We start from the raw sequence: 19,595 nt of genomic DNA on the forward strand, positions 1-19,595 counted from the left end.
ATTTTTATGAGTTATAGAAATAACTAATTTAAGAACTCAACATACTTATAATTCAATTAATTATACTCACAATGATATCCTCGATACGTTATATGTCCTCATTCAGTATAATATCCTTCTTGCTCAAGTATAGCATTCATCATTAAAGGTCTATTGCCTATTCTTTATGTACTATAAAAATTCAAAGTTAGTTTGTAAAACTGATAAATCTCCACTCAATCACTCAGCATGAGTGAGAAACCATTATTTTTATTTTATGTAAAATTTAGTTTAATCTCGTTAGTACAGTCTATATTTTCGTGACTGAGATTTTGTAAATTCATTTTGCTAAGAAAATGTCATTAACATAGATATTACATTGTTTAAATAATACCTGCAATGCAGGTGCATGCTATTAGTCCAAAAAAAACACATTTTCTAGATAAATATTATCCAAAAAAATAATAACACCATCACAATGGAGGAGAATGTCATAAACAAAAAACACCATTACATAGTGAATCCACCCTCCGAGCTCTTAACATTTATATTAATTATGATATTCTATAATGCCTTATAATTTTCATTATTTCATGTCATATATTTATATTTGGATCTAGTGACTTTATTATGCCTTTTCATTTTTTCGCCTTTGTTTATATTTAATTTTAGATCATGGGATGAGATATCTAAATTGATTGACTTAATTTAGTTTGGTAAAATTTTCATGATGCATTAGTTATTGATGGTAATTGCTGCTTATTTATTTTAAAATTTTATATTTGTAGCATTTTTCACTCCAATTTTTTTATCCCAATCCGATACGTTCACTATATTTTTTTATTTATAGTATTTTTGCCAATCCGTATTTTTCACCACTTTTTTCCATTCGACGTTTTGGAGAAAAATTGATTTAATCCCAATATTGTGGTGAGTCAATATATTGTTGTTCTTCAACTTGTTGACTATGGTCAAGACCAATGTTTGGTCAGTTTTCGTTCGTCCGACCGAATACCAATTTTGACGAGTTTAATTAGCTAAATAAATGTGAGCAAACTTTTTAATATATTTCATATTTTAAACTATTATTTCTATATATTTTTTATTTTTTAAAAAATTCAATACAATTGATTCGATCAACAGCCAGATTGCTTTGACTAGACCAAACCTCTAACTGCTTTGTTGGTGACTAATTCCAATCTCGACAATGCTAATTTAAACTATACTTCTACAAGATTCACCAAATATCACCTCAAGCTCCAAGTGAAATGGCTAGAAAATACAACGATAAAAAGGAGTATGCTCCAAAATTGAAGATTAGCATTTCCCTCTTTACTATTTCATTCTACATGTATTAAAACTTTAAAGCACAACTAGAAGTAGAACATGTGGCACTCCATTAGATGATGCAAGGAAATGTACATAATGATTTGATACAATGAGGTCACAATTATATGGTTGCCTGTTACACTTGAAATTGGGTGGTTGTGGATGTGTCATTGTTGAGACACAAGATCCCAAATAAAATTTCTTGAATGTTGTGACGCACTTTTATCTATTAGATTTTACATTCAATGATTAAAAGTGATTGTGAACTCTTATACTAAAAATAACTGTTTTCATAGTATACAATGTCTAAACAAAATCATCTCTAGATCCAAGAGTCATTCCTATTTGCTACACAATTTTATCCACATACTAGGATGAGTCTTACAAAGAGGATGTTACAATTATTATTATTTTTTACCAATATCATAACTTCTTATTGATGAACGGACTACCCAAATGCGATTATAACATTCGAGATAGAAAGATAGGGTGAACATGCGCCCCTTTTAGCAAGTTAGTCAGCTAGACAATTAGCTTCCCTAAAAACATGCTGAAAAGTAGCACTAGAACCTATCATCATGTCAAAGATTTGAAGCCATAGAGATTTAAATTCCCAAAAAACCCTAATCTCCCTTTTACACCACTTTATAGCATTATGAGAATCTCTTTCAATAATACACAATCTACCCCCAAAGTTGGCTACAAGAAATTTAAAACGTTATAGGAGAGCTATCATTTCAGCAAAGTTAGCAGAAGTTTCACCAATCGAACCTGTATATGAGAGAAGAACGAGACCATTGGTGTCTCAAATCACACTCCCAATACCAGCTAAACCAAGATTACCCTGTAAGCTCCCATCAAAATTTAACTTAGCAGATCACAAGCAAGTGGACACCTTGGCTTGATCCGAACAAGGCCCAACAAGATTAAGATATGACGGTGAATCATAACATCAACCTTAGAAATGCCTTATCCAGCCTTCGTAGCAGTCAACCAATACCACAAGGAATGCTTAAGTTTGGATAGGATCCTTTCAAATGGAAGGCAATCCCCTTCAAAGGTACACCTATTTCGCTCCAACCAAATTTCTCACATGATAACACCTCGGGCAAGATTGGAATGGAGAGATTTGTTACAATACCTAACACATCTTGAGGTGAAGGCATATAAATACCCAACACAACAAAAACCAATGCCAGATCCTAGTAACAAAATGGCAGTGAAAAAAGAGGTGAGCCCTAGATTCAACATCTTCCTTACACATCAAACATATGTTTAGAAGAACTTTACCTCTTTTGATCAGGTTATCAATGGTTAGGATCATATTTTGGACCGCCAACCAAATGAAAATCTGAACTTTGTGAGGGATTGGCTATTTCCATATATGTGCCAACTGCAGCATTGCCCACCTCCATCAGTCATGAAAGAGGAACCTATAGTAGGATTTGACTGAAAAAAATTCCATCACTTCCTCTTCTTAAATGACCTCATCTTCCGAGTTTTACGGGATATGAACACATTTTAACATATCCAATAAATTATTGAGTTGGTCAATTAAATAATCGCTCAACCTATTATACGGCAAGCTCACGTTCCAAAACGCATGGTTTCCCCTTTTTACAAATTTCAACAACCTTAGCGTTTAGACTAGTGACCTTCTCAAATAAGTCAGGATACAAGAGTTTCAAATAGCAATCCCCAACCCATTTATGGTGCCAAAAGGATACATGATCATCATTACCAACTATCCATCTGATACTTTGGTCAATAAAAGGTTTACAAAGAATAATAGGTCTTCAGAAAGTAGACGCAGACCCTCCCCTGCCAGATCCCAACCACATATCATGTCTATCAACCCCATATTTAAACTATAATTGATCCTTACAAAGCAAACTCTGCCACCACCATTCACATAAGAGAGCCTGATTAACAAGTTTAATTATATGAATCCCCAAACCTCCTTCACTTTTAAGGGTACAGACTCTGTCTCACCTCAATAGATGGTATTTTCTATCATCTCTATATGATCCCCACAAGAAGTCACGTATCATCCTCTCCATTTTCTTACAAACAACTGCAGGCATTTGGAGGAGAGATATTTGATAGATGGGCAACTTAGCCAAGCAAGACTGCAACATAGTAGTCCTACCTCCTAACGACAAATATTTAGGCTTCCAAAGATCCAACTTGGTTTGGATCCTATGAAGGACTAGATCCCATACAGAGATAGATAGCCTCTTATCCGAGATTGCCAACCCCAAATAAGTGATAGAGAAGTGGTCCACTCTACAACTCAAAACACCCACAAGACCATCTACCACATCCTCCTCACAATGGATTCCAATCATGGTAGTTTTGTTAAAGTTTACCTTAAACTCAATAGTTATCTCACAAATATAAAAGAAGTTGCAATATTATGTACCTGCAAATCATCTACATTGCAAAAAAGCAAGGTATCATCTGCATATTATAAATGAGAGACTTGTACCTCAGTGTCCCTGATATTGAAGTTATTAAAATGACATTTTCCCTCAATATTTTTAATCATCAGGTTAGAGCATTTAGCATATAGAGTGAATAGAAAAGGTGATAGGGAGTCACTTTGTCTTAACCCTCTAGATGCGTTAAAGAAGCATGTTGGACTATCTTTAAAAAGAATAATGAAGTAAGCCGAAGAAAGACAACAAAAAATCCAACTCCTCCACTTTTTCCCAAAACCCATCTTTCTCATAACTTTCAGGAGAATACCACATTCAACTCTATCATAGGTTTTCTCCATGTCTAATTTAATTACCACCCCAAAATTTTGGCTTAACAACCTTGAGTGATACATTCATGTGCTATCAAAGCACTATCTGTGATTAACCTATCTTGGATGAATGCTAATTGAGGGCCCGAGACAACTAAATAGACTACCAATATCAGTCTCTCAGCCAAAAATTTTGCCACAATTTTATATAAACTAGTAAGCAAGTTAAGGAGTCTAGTATCACCAGGAACAGCAAAAATCAAATTTTTTTGGATCAAGGCAATGTACATGGAATTAACCCCCTTAAATAACTCCCCACATCTCATGAAATCTCACACCATTTCTGACAATCCCAAATTAGTTAAGCTTCAAAAAATTTAGAAGAAGATTAAGGGAAAGTCATCAGGTCCCGAGGCCTTAACTCCTGGCAGAGCAAAATCAACTCTTTTAAGCTCATCTAAAGATACCACAACCTCTACTTAAACATAATTACTTGGGGTAAGTCATTTAAAAGGAACCATGTTTAACCTTGGGGTAAAGGACACTTCTGAGGTAAAGGCCTTCTTAAAATATTCTACTACTGCCCATTCAATGGCTTGATTATCATCAGGCTCAACATCCGAGATATTGTTGCCTGAGATATTATTCTACCTTTTGCAAGCACTGGCAATAGCATGGAAAAACTTAGTATTACGGTCCCCTTCTTTCAACCTCTTAGATATGGAGAATTGTATTCAGTAAATTTCGTCCATCCTTCTTAAGTAAAAAAGAGACTAAAGTTTAACATTTCTATCCATAATCTCTTCAATCAAAATTCTTACCTGCTGGATAATGAGGTTCATCCTCTCTAAATCTAGTAGAGCCTCCTCAATTTTGGTTTTAACTACATATCTATTTCTCTTCTTCCACACAATAAGACGTTTCTTAATCTGAACTAGCTTTTAATGTAATTGAAAATCAACAAACCTCACCGAAATGGTATTTTCCCAACTATGACGAATAAGGTCTACCACATCGTGCTCCTCGAACCACCCAATCTCTAATCTATAAGGTTTAGGGCCACAAGAAATAACTTTGAGACCAGCATAATCGGTGTATGATCTGACGAAAGCTTTGATAGAGCACAAACTAAGGCAAGGGGAAAAACTTCAAACCATCCAGGAGAAACTAGAAACCTGTCCAATTTTGACATAAAAAGATAGACCGTGTTATTATTTGACCAAGTAATAGTTGTCCCTGAAATACGTTGGTCTAATAAGAAATGTCTTTCAACAAAACCATTAAATAACCTTATGTAAGCGGTAAGAAATGACATAGAAGACGACTCATCTATCCATCGAATGAGACTAAAATCTCCCCCAAGAAAAAAGGAAAAGAGAAATTACACAGTACTGAGGAAAGTTCATTGATAAAATCTTCTTTAAGTGTAAGTGAAGGTGAAGGAGGACCATAAACATTCACCAGATCCCACGAACACGTCGGAGTCAGTCCAATAAAACCACCTAATAAACATATGTCTCTAACTACAGACATAAAGCTTTGGAGGACCAAAAGGTCCCACAAAATCCACAATCCCCCATAGGCACCTACAGAATCTATACCAAAAAAGTTAACAGCCCCTGAGCCCCAAATTTCCCGCACCCCAGAGACTGTGGGGCTAGGCAATTTGGTCTCTTGTAAGATCAAAATATCTGGTTTAGACTTAGAAATTAAGAACAGAACATCTTGTCTACGTGTAGGGTCACCCAGACGCCTTACATTCCAAAATAATACAATCATTAAAAGGGAGATTTAGAGGTCGAACCTAGACATTCCACACAAGGTCCGAAGTAGATTTCTTCCAGCGTGAGGGCCTCTTCCAAGGCCACAGACTCCGAGATCACAATCACTGCAATGGAAGCACTGCTACTCATATTTACTACCTCCAGCTCATGCAGTGATACTTTCTTTGGTTTTATGGTGCTTTTGATAATATACCTTTGGATTCCAGACGAGCAGAGGACCTCAAGCCAACATTCCTAACCTTTTTCGCCTTCTCCACCTTTTTTGTCAGAGTCTTTACAGCATAAGCATCATTAACAGTAGCACTACCATGTAATTTTTTTGAGATTGCTCTAGCCCTCTTCTTAGCCTTGATATCTTCGAAAATCACTCCCAAAGAGACCTTGGTGTCCATGCCCATATCTTCCATCATAGTCCTCCCCTTTGCTTTTCCACGCTCCTCTACTGTTGTACCTGCTTCCGTCGGAAGAGCATCATGATGTGGTAACAAGGCTGGGGTCTGCTCAAACTGACGAAAAACATACAAAGGAAATGCTTCATCCGCCTCAACCAAAGCAAAATTTGACTCAAGAGCATCTTCATCCTCGAAATCATCCATGGTATCCTCCTCCACAGCACTATCTTCCACCTGACCCACAGCTTCTGCATCCACCTCTGTCGCATTCTCAACCTCCTAACCCACAGGAACATCTACCTCATCCATCAGATCAAGCACAACTAGACCCACAGGGTCGATATCAACGGGATCAAACATGTTTCTGGAGAAGCTACCTTGACCCTTAACTGCAGCTAGACGAAAAGGAAGATGGTACATTTTCGAAGATACAATGAAGACCAAAATCCATGCCGAGGGTAAGTAGATTTTGGAAGCACAAAGCTTAACACAAATGGAGAAAGAGACGAAGATTACGAGACCAAGTAGCTTGAGAGATATATGAGGTTCAGGTTGATCTAACCACGCGATTACAATTTGAACCGCCTGATTTTTCCTACACTTGTCGCTTCCCTTAATTTTCCTATTCTAAAATTCATAATCAGAAAATTATAAAATAAGCATAAAAATAAAAAGTCTACAATGTCAATTACAAGGTGTACTTCGAATCAATTAGCTTAGTATGATAACCAAATGGTAGTTGGGACTGTGTTTTCCAAATTGGTTGATGCATCCAATAAAGTGAAAAAAAATAAAAAGTTCTTTCGCGCAAGGTACTTGGCAGGGTAACTGTGGAGGTGGGAGAAGAAACCTAGGTATTTTATATTTCTTTTTCTTAAAGCAATTTACAATAGCGTGCGGTTTATATAGGGCCTAGGCTCTAAACAATCAAATTAGAGCCTACCTTCAAATATTGCCGTCGTTTCAATACTGGAAATTTTTGTGATAGCTTTAAAATATATTTTCATTCTTACTATAAAGTTTAAAGCTTCAAAAATAGACTAGATCGACATATCTATGAAAACTTGAAAATCTTGAAAATTGACAGTCCAAAAATGCGTTACAAAATGCACAACTTCCAAAGCTTGAAATCCACGTTTTTTTCTTATGTTCATGCATCTTGATGTCGAGATGATCAATTTAAGGATATTTGGACATCAAAACAACCTCTTCTAGAGAAGTTTTGAGGTAGGCTCTATTGATTGTTTAGAGCCTTAGCACTATAAAAACCTTTGCCCTTTACAATAATAACTCTTTATTTTAACATTATTAAGATATGATATTATATACAAGAAGACCATTTACCATTTATACAAAGTGGTAACAATTCCTTACAACCATTTGATGTGAAATTTGATAGCTTGATTGTCTCATAAAATTCGAAAAAAAAATTTTTGAAGTTGAGCTTGATCAATGGAATAACTTCAGCCACCCAACTTTATATCCAATAGTCAAAATTATTGTGACCACTTGTATAAAAAGTAAAAAATCTTGTTCTATACTTTCACTATTAAAAAAGTATCCCTCGTATCTTACGCTTTTACACTCGTCCCTTTTTTTAAAACAAAAAAATTAACCAAAATATCCCAATTCAAAACTACTAACATTATGGGAATCAAAGTGGTCTAGAATAGTGATTCGGACATCTCATTTCAAGAAATCAAAATGGAATGGTCCAAAATTATTAGTTCTAACCACTCGGAACCAAAGACCACCCATTGTAAAGAATCGGTCCAAAACTATTAGTACCAAACGGCTTATTATAAGGAATCAAGTGTAAGAGATTAAAGGGGTCCATACCACTTTGATTACTTACAAATATGGCAGGCTAAACCAAGCAGTCATAAATTAATAGTTCTTAGCTCCTCACAAGAATTTTAGTGAGCAATCAGACTAATCATTCGGAACTTGGGGTAATTTTAAAAAAATAAAAAAGAAATGATCATATACGTCTAAAGTATTAAATATAGAGAATTAAAGAAAATGTCTATATAAGGTTGCAATCTATAGAAGCAAGGTGCACTCCAAAAGCACAGTAGAAAAGAGTGGTCTAAAGTTGGAAAACCGTTCAAATAGTCATCTCAACCAAAAAAAAAAAGATTTCAAGTCTTAAAAATAGTTCATTTTATAACAAGAAATCATATGGATTGTCTATTTTCAAAATTTGAAATGTTCGTAAATATGAGAAATTTGTATCATTTTTAAAATTTTAAATCTCATAATTAAAATTGAACATATATTTTCAAGCCTGTTCCCAACACCAAAACTACATCTTCCAACAATTTTTAGAGGTGCACCTTACGTGTATAGTACTATAAGTGTATAGTACTATAAGGTAGGAGCCTTATATAAAACCCATCCATTTTTAAATACCACTATATACAAAAGATATTAGTGCAAATGTCCCTTTATCAACAAGAAAAAATATTGTTGATCGCACGCCCATACCTCAATCACCACATCATGGTTTCTATTACTACCGACACCACCCACTGACACCTTAAAAAAACTAACTCCTCAACTATTCCAATTAAACAGGTAAGGCCAGTGTTTCCCACATAATTACCCAAAAAAAAAAAAAGAACAAGAAGAAGAACAGTCAACGTTCTAATGAACATGACTTTAATTCATGTATTGTCCACCAACATATTAATTAGAAAAATGAAAAACCCTTTGTTAGAACCATAGGAAAATACTGAGAAGAGTAGCCATGCATGCCCCTATTGTGACAACATTGAAATTTGCAAAGAGCTAAGTTCATAATAACAAAAGTGGGCCCACACTTCCATTCTTTATTTATGGCCATTTGGATATGAGCCGACTTTAAATGGGTAAATGGAAAGTTTATCATCAATTGTTAGGGCAATGAAATGCAAGCAATGAAAGATTACATGGACATTGGGGAAAGTTATGATGTAAACATATAGAGTGACATAATAGCGATGAGTAGCCTACCATGGGTTCCATTGATGAGATCATGAGCTAATGACCGAGGAGTAAAGCAATGGCTGGAAATTTTGGGGATCCAGGGACAAAAAGAAAGCAAGTCAATATTAGGGCAGTAAATCGTCCGGGTCAATCCTGACCCGGACTCGACTTGATGGCGTTCAAGTGAGACTGGATCGGTAGGTTAGAAGGTCTGGATCTAGACATAAAAAACTGTTAAATGTTATAACAGTATATACAAAATATGGCATACACCTTTTCAATATGTAAGCTACATATACTTGTATAGATTATAAATTCATTTACAGTATCAAGTTTGGCCAGGTCGACCCGCACCTCACCCAGGTTGTCAGTGAACCTGGCATTGGGTATGTGTAGGGGTCAGAACCCAGACCGGGTTGAGTCAGCCCATTCAGTTGGCGGGTTGGCCCACCAAATTCCCACCCCAAGCCAATATTGCCTGCGGTGTCAACCTGCTCTTCAATGACAATGGCTTTAATACATGACAAATAAAATCCAAATTACTTCCAGTGAGCTGAAAAAGACGACAGATCTTAATCAATGCTCAATAACTTGGGAGCAACTGATCAATTAATGGGTAAGAATGGTTTATTATCAAGGACCATGGACCAAGCCATGATGAAGAAAAGAACTACATGAAATGTAAGTAATAGTGATTCTAAAATCTACTGTCCACAATTTTCTAACTTCGTAAGTCCTTACATGCCAAGCGCTTTTTCTCTTGAGTAGCAGATGTGTCATGAGGATGGAATTCTGGAGAAAAAATGAAAATGAAAATGTTGTTTTCAATCCCATGATGCACACCATTTTCACGTTTTCAAGGACACCTCACTCCTTGGCGTCTAGAGCTGATCTCATTAAAATGTAAGTAACAAAAACTCATTCCCTTTTATGCTGATCCACCATCGTACTACTGCCATTTCTTCTCAACATCGAATAGGCCTTAAATTCTAAACTTTAATCTCACTAAGATTCTTAATTAAATGGAAATCTCTAAATTTAATCCTTTCTTCAATAAGTCATATCATTCGTTGTCCTTAATTTTTTTATTTTAAATTCTCTATACACTTAAGAAAGGTTTAGATCTTGATCTTCATTTTTTGTGCCTCAGCTCAACATGCCTTTCTACACTAGTATACTTTATAACACAATATATCATTCATACTATTACTTTTGAAACTTAAATTACCATCATACCATTTATCTCCATTCTTTACAGACTAACGATCATCGTTACGATTAAAAATCCAACACGCAAACTTATACTTACTGCCTCTGCCACTTACGAACTAAAAACCCTAGGAGACAAATAGTTCCAAGAAAAGCATCCGATTAATTTTGAATTCTTTACCAAGAAACTGATAAGAGAACCTAATTTAACACTTTGGCCAAAGTTTCTCAATATTTTTTATAACTTATCCCTAGAGTGTCATAACTGCACAGGAAGAGGACTTCCAATATTGCTTCTCCACCAGAAACCCTTTGGCTTTTATAACAAGTAAGATTTACAAGATAATGGTATTCAAAATACCGATATTTACAACTTTCATTTTCTACATCCATGGGATATTGGTGTTCAAACACCAGTATTTACAAAGAGTTCTTTTTATTTATAAAAAATTAACACTGTTCAGAAATTCACTTACCACCAAATAGCAATAACTAAAAATTAAGGTTTTTGCGCAGAGGAGCAAAATAGAAAGTGCCCTCCCAATAAGTTTTGATTGATACTCTGAAATACCAAAAACATGACAGGTAGGTACTATGTTAAACATTAGGGTATCTTAAGGGTTGTCCCAAAAAAACAAAAGGAAAAAAACCTCTCCTTTTTGTACTGTTAACACTTACCCAAAAAAAAAATTCTCTTTTATCTTTTATTTCAAACAGTGAAATGCATATTCCTAATAAGTAAAAAGGAGAGACACATAACCATATTATACATTGCTTTATAATTTAAGCATAGAGATAGAAAAGCCAGAGTCAAGCTACTTCTATTATTATTCAACACAATCCAAGGTGAACTAGGCTTAATCAGTGATTAAATTGGTCATGTGCTCCTTGTTTTTATTATGCACTACCTCCCCTTTACATATCTAATGCAAAGCCCTATGGGAAGATCAGTTACCCCTTTGCACTATCTTACTCACACCTTGCTCTGTTTTCTGGATCTGATGCAGGCAACGCAATGATAAACTAAGTTCTGCAACTTCCTTTCTCCCTCACAATCAACAGAAAAAAAACAAAAACAAAGAAAAGATAATTTCTTGATGGAAATCATAAATCACTAATCCTAATAGCCACCATTCTAAAAATATAATACCCTATCATTGAACTCATATTACATCTCAACCTCTTCAGTCATCAATCTTGCTGGCATCATTCAACTTAATTACAGAATTATCATGCATTTACACCTTCGACCCTTTTACTCCTAAGCTGTGATCTTCCCTAAACAGTTACCGGCCTATTCCAGTATTTCATCAAACTTGAAACGACGGAAAGCCATCTACTTTTCTCAGGCTCGGAACTCAAAACAAATGTTCAATCATAGTTCAATTACCAGATTGACTCCCATATCCAAATGAAGGCTACAGATGAAAACCATCTTTATTCAGCCAATGATATAATTTTAAAGGATCTAAACGTAGTTACATACATTTTACATTTTCAGGTAATCCCAATGATCCCTATGTGCATTGAAAGCTCCGATAAGGAGTAACTATTGGAACAAATATCTTTTCGACAGGGTCATCAGAAGCTTCTCCATACATAACACTAATCCACTTTGAAATGGACTTATGATCTTCTCAATCATGTTGAAATGTAAATATATTAGTCGGAAAAAAAATAGAACCTACAATGCTCCCCCTTTTTGATGTTCTGATTTCAAAACATGGGTTGAATGGAAAATTTCAATAAGTTTGACATCAAAATGTTTTTTGCTTTTTTGTTTTTTTTAATATGCATAAAATAATTTTTGAATAAGTTCGACATTAAAATGCTAGCTTTCGAAATTCGAATTACTTAGCAAGTATGCAAGCACACCAGCAAACGCATAACATATACAAACACAGGGGATGGATCATGTATGTGTGCTTCTGCATACACGATAAACGACAGTGATCTTTCTATGAATCTAATGACTGGCATACGATGCATGCACAAATGACATCAAATATATGAAATTTGGCGCCTGCACTCTGCATGACAGTTGCACACAGCACAGACCACAGACCCCATGGTTCATGATGATCTCTAATTCATACCATTTTGCAGTGCAGTGATTAAAGCAAAAACAAGTACCATCAGCCTTGGCTAAGACGAGCCAAAGGGAGAAGTGAAATTACTCAATTTAACTTGGTGGCTCAACCAATTGACTTAGTTCTTTCAGGTAAATCAGGCCCAAGACAGTGCCAACCCAAGTTCTACCGCCAAAGCTCCTTTAACTATCATGAAGCCCACCAAGTACCAGCTATCCGAGATATAACTTTCCAAGTAAGAACCCAAAGAAATCACATAGACATAGGTGTCAAAATTACAAATAAACCAAGTGAGAGAAAAAGAGTTGGGGATTTTAACAAGCCACGTTACAGACTTCCAAATGGATGACAAAACCACAATACTGCAGAACATGACTGAACTGAGGAAGCCAATAATGCACCTGAATGATAAAGAGAGGTTCATAAAAGGTTCTTTCTATGTTAAGCTCACGAGATTCCAGAAAATTTATGATGGTAACTTGCAAAAGGCCAGTAAAAAAGCAAACCATGAAAAACTGAGAAAAAAATAAATGTTTCAGACGCACTATCTGTACATTTTTATTGAACTACACAAAAGGCATACACATGTATTAATATAGTTCCTGTGATTATACAGAATACATCAAAACTAAAGAACGATGCACCAAGCAATTCAGAGAGCTTTCTGAATCAACAAGAAGAAATCCCCAACATGATAAAAACAAATCATAATTATATGAGTAAAGGCTTACCAAATAAACAGACACACATCAGGAACTAATCTTTCTCCTTGGGTTGTTCAAGGATCCCGGTGACCCCTCAAACAAATCCTCAATATAATTCTCAAGGTCTTCAGGTGTGAACTTAATGTACCTTTCAGCGTGCCGCCCATTCTCCAAGTAGGTACTGAACCTCCCCATAAATGCACGATAAGCAGGAATCACTCTTGTTGATATAGATATCCTAAGATCGTCTCGTAGTTGAGCATCTGGGACCATCCAAGCGGTCTGATTCCTGTAAATTTCTTCGAACCCAGAGTTGAAACTCTTAAACCTCTCTTTCAAGGCAACCTTTGAGACCGAACTAGAAGAACCCCCCACCCCACTTAGTCCCTCATCCTTCAAGCAAGCTAGCACCCTGTTCCATGAAGCCCTCAAATAATTAGTAGCAAGCTGCTTAACCTTCCCCCGATGCCTCCGGACCCAATCATCCCCTAAAAGCTCCCCAAGCTCGCTATCCTTAACCTTCCTAACGATGTAATGTATATTATTCATAAGGAATATACATTGCATGGACATATCCTTGTAAAGCTTCGATTTCTCTTCGAGGTTTGATTCAAGCGAGAGAATCGAGCATAGGAGACGTTGGGCCAAGGGGGAATTCACACTCACATTTCCACTATCCTCATCAATGCCCTGAAAAACCCAATTATTATCACTTGTACCCTCCAAAAGAGTATTAAGTGTGTCACTGTAATCCACCAACAATTTGACATAATTCATCACATAACGGGTTAGGGGATGGAGGGCACCCCCTTGAACAGGGACCCGAGATGTGTCTCTCTTGATTGCATTATCAAACTCCTCTAATGTGACTTTTGCTGCGTCACCAAGTCTGGTTAACAACCCTTCGGCCTCTGCAACTATATGATCACCACAAAACAATGAATTCAATCCTTCCAAGACCTCAGCCAACCCATCATACATGTCAAGAATTCGAAAGAGCTTCTCAGGTTTGCGCCGACCTATGGCAATAGCTTCCCCAAAATTCAGAAGCTGCATAACAGACCCCTTAGCCGACTCAATGAAACAAGCATGCCTCACCTCTTCAGTGTACTCAAAGACCTTCTCCAATAGATTCTTTTCACCAGAAAGGAGCACTTTGACAAGGATTTTAATGGCTTGTATCCATTTCTTTACCTTACCGTCGAGTTCATTCCATTCAATTTTCTGAATCTCCTCAATGCTCAGTTTCTCAACACCCAAATTCGATAAGCACTCATCAAACACTTCTCGTCGAACTGATGCGTAGACTTGGCAACACTCCCTCTCATAACCAGCAGATAGCATACACTCCGCAATTTCCTTGAGGTCTTCAATGGCTTCGATCCTTATCAGGCCCTCTGCTGCCTCCCCACCATATTCTTCACCAGTGAAATCCTCTTCCAAAACTTCTTCTTCATCATCATCATAAATTGAATCCTCATTTGACCCAATCGAAACCCTAGAAACCCTAGAATCATCATTCGATCCAAGTGAAACCCTAGCAACCCTAGATTCATCAGTGGAGGTGATGGAAACCCTAGAAACACTTGAAATAGCCCTTGAAACCCTAGAAAAGGAGCTAAACAGGCAGGAAGGATTCAAAGGCATAGTGTTACGAATCAGGATATGGCGAAACTCATCCTCTAAACGAGCCATAGCTATCTGGATCAGGGTCTGAGATCGATCAAGGAGCTCAGCATCCTTATCATCCGGTTTCAGAGAGGTGTTTTCTAGGGTTTTGGCAATGTCGATAACCTTATCAACTAGGGTTAGGTATTCCTTTGCCTCTTCAGGGAAGTTCTCCCAGAGTAGAGAGTTCTTCGTTGATAGTTCAGTGGAATCTAGGTCCCATTTGAGAAGCTTCTCCTCTGCAAGATCGAGACTATCCTCCATTTCAGAGCTCGGTGAATTAACACGAAGATCAGAGAAGCGGTTGTCAAAGCTCGAGAGGATCATAAGCATGTCTTTCTCTGCATTTTTTGAAGTTCCGAGACTCTTCACTATCTGTTGAGCTGTGGCGATAACCCTTTCATTTCCTTCAACTGCAGCCATGGATTTGCAGGGAATACAAGGGAAAATGGTCGAATTTAGGGGAAAAGGCACAGTTGTCACAAATTAAGTTTCTGACATCCTCTTTCCTCACATCTCATTGAAAAAGCCCGCAAAAAAAAGTAAGAACTTGAGAGGAACTGGATGAATTTCACTGCAAATGGAGAAACCATAAGTAATTATAGAGCCAAAATAGGAAAAACAATGTCAAAACTTCAGATAAATCAGAGAAGTTTCTCTAAATGAAAATGATAAATACTCAGCAGTCGATACGGTTTCAGAAGAAAAACCATAAATCTCCAGTATGAACTATGGTTTCAGCCGATAGCCATTCATCGATGATCAGGGATTCAGATGAGCTAAAATTACCATGAAATTATTTCTCAAAAAAAACTTAAATTATTTCTCAAAAAAAACTTACCATGAAACTAATTGAAGATCAAAGCAATTGCAAATAGAGAACTGACAAGCTTCAGCAAAAAAATTTGGGGTTCAGCGCACAACTCTTATGACTAGGGTCCACTAGTACTTAGGGTTTCAGAGATACTAAACAGCAGCAGCAAATACCAAGAAAATCTTAGAAAACCGTGTAGAAAGAGAGAGAAAAAAACAAAAAAGAGAACGAGTTAAGAAAATTTAGGGTTAGGGTTTCAGAAAGCTTTACCCGCCGTTTCCGCCGTGACTAGGTTTTAGGTGACACTTTCAACCTGGTCGCCCACGGCAATCTGCGGGAAAAAGAAGGAAAGTTTTGCATGACCAAAATACCCCTGTGCCCACGCAATAAAGGAAATGGAACATATAAGGGGTGTGGGTTGTATAAGGCTGAGGCTCTACACAATCAAGGTAAGGTCCAACGTCAAGTTGTTGTTTAAAATTTATTTTTATATATAGTTATTAAATTTAAAAAAAATTACAAAATTTTCAAAAATAGTTTAAATCAAGCAAATCTATGAACACTTTTTTTTTGAGAAAAGCAGATATTGAACACTTGATAATCTTGAAATTCACTGTCTAAATAATATATTACTAGATGCATTATTTTCATAACTTGAAAACAAAATTTAGACCCATTATTTCAAGATCGAGATGCTCGGCATCAAAACAACTTTTTATATTGAATTTTTTATGTGCACCTTAGTTTGATTGTTTTGGACCTCTTATATAAACTTTTCCATGTACAAGAACTCGAACTATTTCACGTTGCGTCCATTTTTTTAATGGGCAAGGTTTACATAAGGTTTAAAGTTGCTTCCTTATTCTGTAGAAGTGAGACGTACTTTTAAGTTTTATATGAGACGTAGTTTCACGTGATAAACCTTCTAAGGGCTAGAAAATTTGTATTCGACAATAGTTAAAATAAATTGAAAATCCCCAAAATAGTATTAATTGAAAAGATCTATAAGCATTTAAAAAATTTAAAAATAAAGGGTCTGAATTATAAGATACACTACTTTTTAGATTTAAAATTTTTTTTTCTTTTTAAATCTATACATTTTGAGGTTGAGATGATCAATTAGGAGGTTTTCTAACTTTAAAACACTTATTTTTACTGGACTTTTGAGGTGCACGTAACATTTATAATATAGAGTTGAAACTTTATATGAACTTTTTTTAAAATTTATTGTCAACTAAGTTATTGATAAACTTCCCCAAAGAAACACATAATATTGTTTTGTCCAAAATACTCTTTCAAAGGGTTCTCTGGAAATTTGGAGTATGTGATTAAGAAATTGAAAATGTGATAATTCTCGAACAACATAACTCTTTCGTGTCACCATGCACCCAAGTTTGTACTCACGGTAAATACTTGAGTTTACACTTATGTTGCGGTTGAGAAATTAGATAAAAGATAAATTATAGGGAAATTATCATAATTTTTTTCTTTTCTTTTTTCTCGTTTCATATTTTTTTTACCAAAATAGCTTTCATGTTAGTCGTATGACAATAAAAGCATCACAGTACCTAAACTACCATGATGACTATGAGATGTATTACAATATTTACAATATTGTGATGACCATAGGGTGTGTTGGGCTTGTAAAATCAATATATATATATATATAATGGAACATGAATTCAATGCGAGTGCGGTCCCTTGTGAACCATACTAAGCAAAAGATGTTTGTTGATACTAGATTGTGAATGGCGTGTTAGGTCGATCTGGTTGGAAAAAACCCATGTTACTTAGGCTCTAAGAATATTACCAATGATGATTATATGGTTTATCCCTTGATGAGATCGGAGTATGCCCGAACGAGTGAGCCGAAAGATTGTGTGATCCGTGTGTATGATGGAGACTTTCAAAGACGGGGCCAAAGCCTCATCATTTATACCATCATACGGCATGCATATCGATAGTCGTTTTTGGTAAAGCGAGCTATGGATTGCATCATGTCAGGATGACTTCGGGTTTCGTCTCCAAGGAGACCTGAAATCTATATACTAGGACTGCAACCCTTTGCCCATTGGCTAGACTTTGGTGATTTTCTAATGATCTCTTGCATAGCCTGTGGGTCATGGAAACACTAGGTCGATTTGAGAAAGCATATATGGTTCGTAGTTTACGGTTGGACATGGAGTGCTCCAGTGAATAAATATTCTTAAACCATAAGGATCTTTTTCCCGTCAAAGTTTTTTTATTTTGTTTATTTTAAAATATATTATTTTTAGAATTGTTATTATAATTTTTCTGAATCTCTGGATATTTTATTTATAAAATTTGGATTTATAAAAACAGAGATATTTATTTATAATGATTTAAATATTCAAATAATGATTTTATGTTTTTCTAAAACTATAAATTTAATATAATTTCATGGGAGGCCCATTATATCTTGTGAGCCCACCATTACATATTGAGTGGGGCCTATTATGTGCCCTAATAGGTGGCACGCCCTGCCTAGAGAAACCTTCTATTTTGTGGAGATCAAGCTTTAAGCTTGATAGATAAGTTTGTGTTGTTTTAAGTAAGTTTGAGCCTTGAAGAAATTTTGAATGATATTTTAATATATATGAGAACGCTTCTGCATAAAATAAGAATGGATAATATTATGATATATTAATTTTTTATTTGAATTAATTGATGGGAAAATGGTTTAGGAAGTGGGGATAATAATCTAACACCTTTCCGTAAGATGTTGATGGCCCTTCCATGGAATAGAAAGCTCATATCTCTCACCCCACAAGTCACTCAAGTTTAATGGTGCATATCCAATTTCATATGGCAAGCCAAAAAAAACCCTAATTTTGGTAAATCACTATAAAGAAAAGGTTGATCCCTACTCAAATCTCCCACCGTATCTCCTACACCATGTACTTTCCATCTCTCTTTGTTGACGTACCAAAGGGGGCACGCCCCACTTAGAATATCTCTATCTCTCCAATAGAAATTCGATCTCTCTCTTCTCCCTTGAAAGCCCTAAAGGGGGGGGACACGCCACATTCTCTCCCTAATCTCATATCATGGTGTCGCTCATCTTTTCTTATGATCTCTTATCTCTCCTTTGGGTTTTAGACTATAGGGTTGCGGTAGAAAAGATAAGCATATCTCTCAAACTAGGTTGCTAAGGGGATTCATTTAGGGTTTGAGTTTTGTGATCAAATGGGTCTTCCATTGGTGTGGCTTGTCCAAAATTGCTTTTCCGATTGAGATTGAAAGTTGACCATTAGATCCCATGCCATCAAAAAATGGTGACTCGATGTAGGGTGACTTCAGCTGAGGTAATTTCCAGAACCCTCTTTTGTTTTTTCCATATTATATTTATTGTGTTTTTTATTTCCTAGCATAGTTGCATCTTTTCTTTTGTTAATGAAAAGTGAGGTTTGAATGGCTTTAAGTTCTTGAGATCCTATTGTATTATTTTATTTTATTTTATTTGAAGTTATTTTATTGTAAAAGGATTACTTGTGAGTGATATATGCCGTGAAGAAAAGAAAAAAATTGAAAAAAAAATAAAAAAATTATTACATATTACCAGCTGGATCATACGAGTCCTTCTTTCATGGTGTATTATGGTATTTTAATTGTCGTGATGATCTCAATGTTTTGAAGACGTATTTTATCATGATATTTTAGCTACCATGATATCAAGCATTGGTTTATATAAAGAACAATTGTAAAGTTTGGGAGCTTTAGATGACGAAGGGCTCTTGACGAAAAAGGGATGTAAGCCAAAAATAAACAATAAAAATTGTGGTTTCATTGAACAAAATGGGCAGGCAATCTCTCTCATCCCTGAATGGATTTCTTTCTTGTTTGGTGAGAAGCAGGGGAGCACAACAGCCCAAAGCAGATAGGAAAAGGT

The 19,595-nt window shown here is 35.8% G+C and overlaps 1 protein-coding gene across 2 annotated transcripts; it reads right to left on the reverse strand.

Moving 5' to 3' along the window:
• Positions 1-13,032: 13,032 nt before the first annotated feature.
• Positions 13,033-16,001, reverse strand: EXO70F1 (exocyst subunit exo70 family protein F1). Of its 2 annotated transcripts, none has more exons than XM_011626597.3 (2): positions 15,956-16,001; positions 13,033-15,445 (listed from the first exon to the last, which is right to left on the reverse strand). In XM_011626597.3, exon 2 carries the CDS (start codon positions 15,292-15,294, stop codon positions 13,249-13,251), a length of 2,046 nt encoding a protein of 681 aa, XP_011624899.1. In that variant the 5' UTR covers positions 15,295-15,445; positions 15,956-16,001; the 3' UTR covers positions 13,033-13,248. The 2 variants fall into 2 exon arrangements, with proteins under 2 accessions (XP_011624899.1, XP_006848373.1); XM_006848310.4 differs by having other exon boundaries at positions 15,713-16,001.
• Between the last annotated feature and the right edge of the window lie 3,594 nt (positions 16,002-19,595).

The sequence above is a fragment of the Amborella trichopoda genome, chromosome 6 (genome assembly GCF_054954075.1).
Source record: "Amborella trichopoda isolate Santa Cruz 75 chromosome 6, AtrichopodaSantaCruz75HAP2 v2.0, whole genome shotgun sequence".
Lineage (NCBI taxonomy): Eukaryota > Viridiplantae > Streptophyta > Magnoliopsida > Amborellales > Amborellaceae > Amborella > Amborella trichopoda.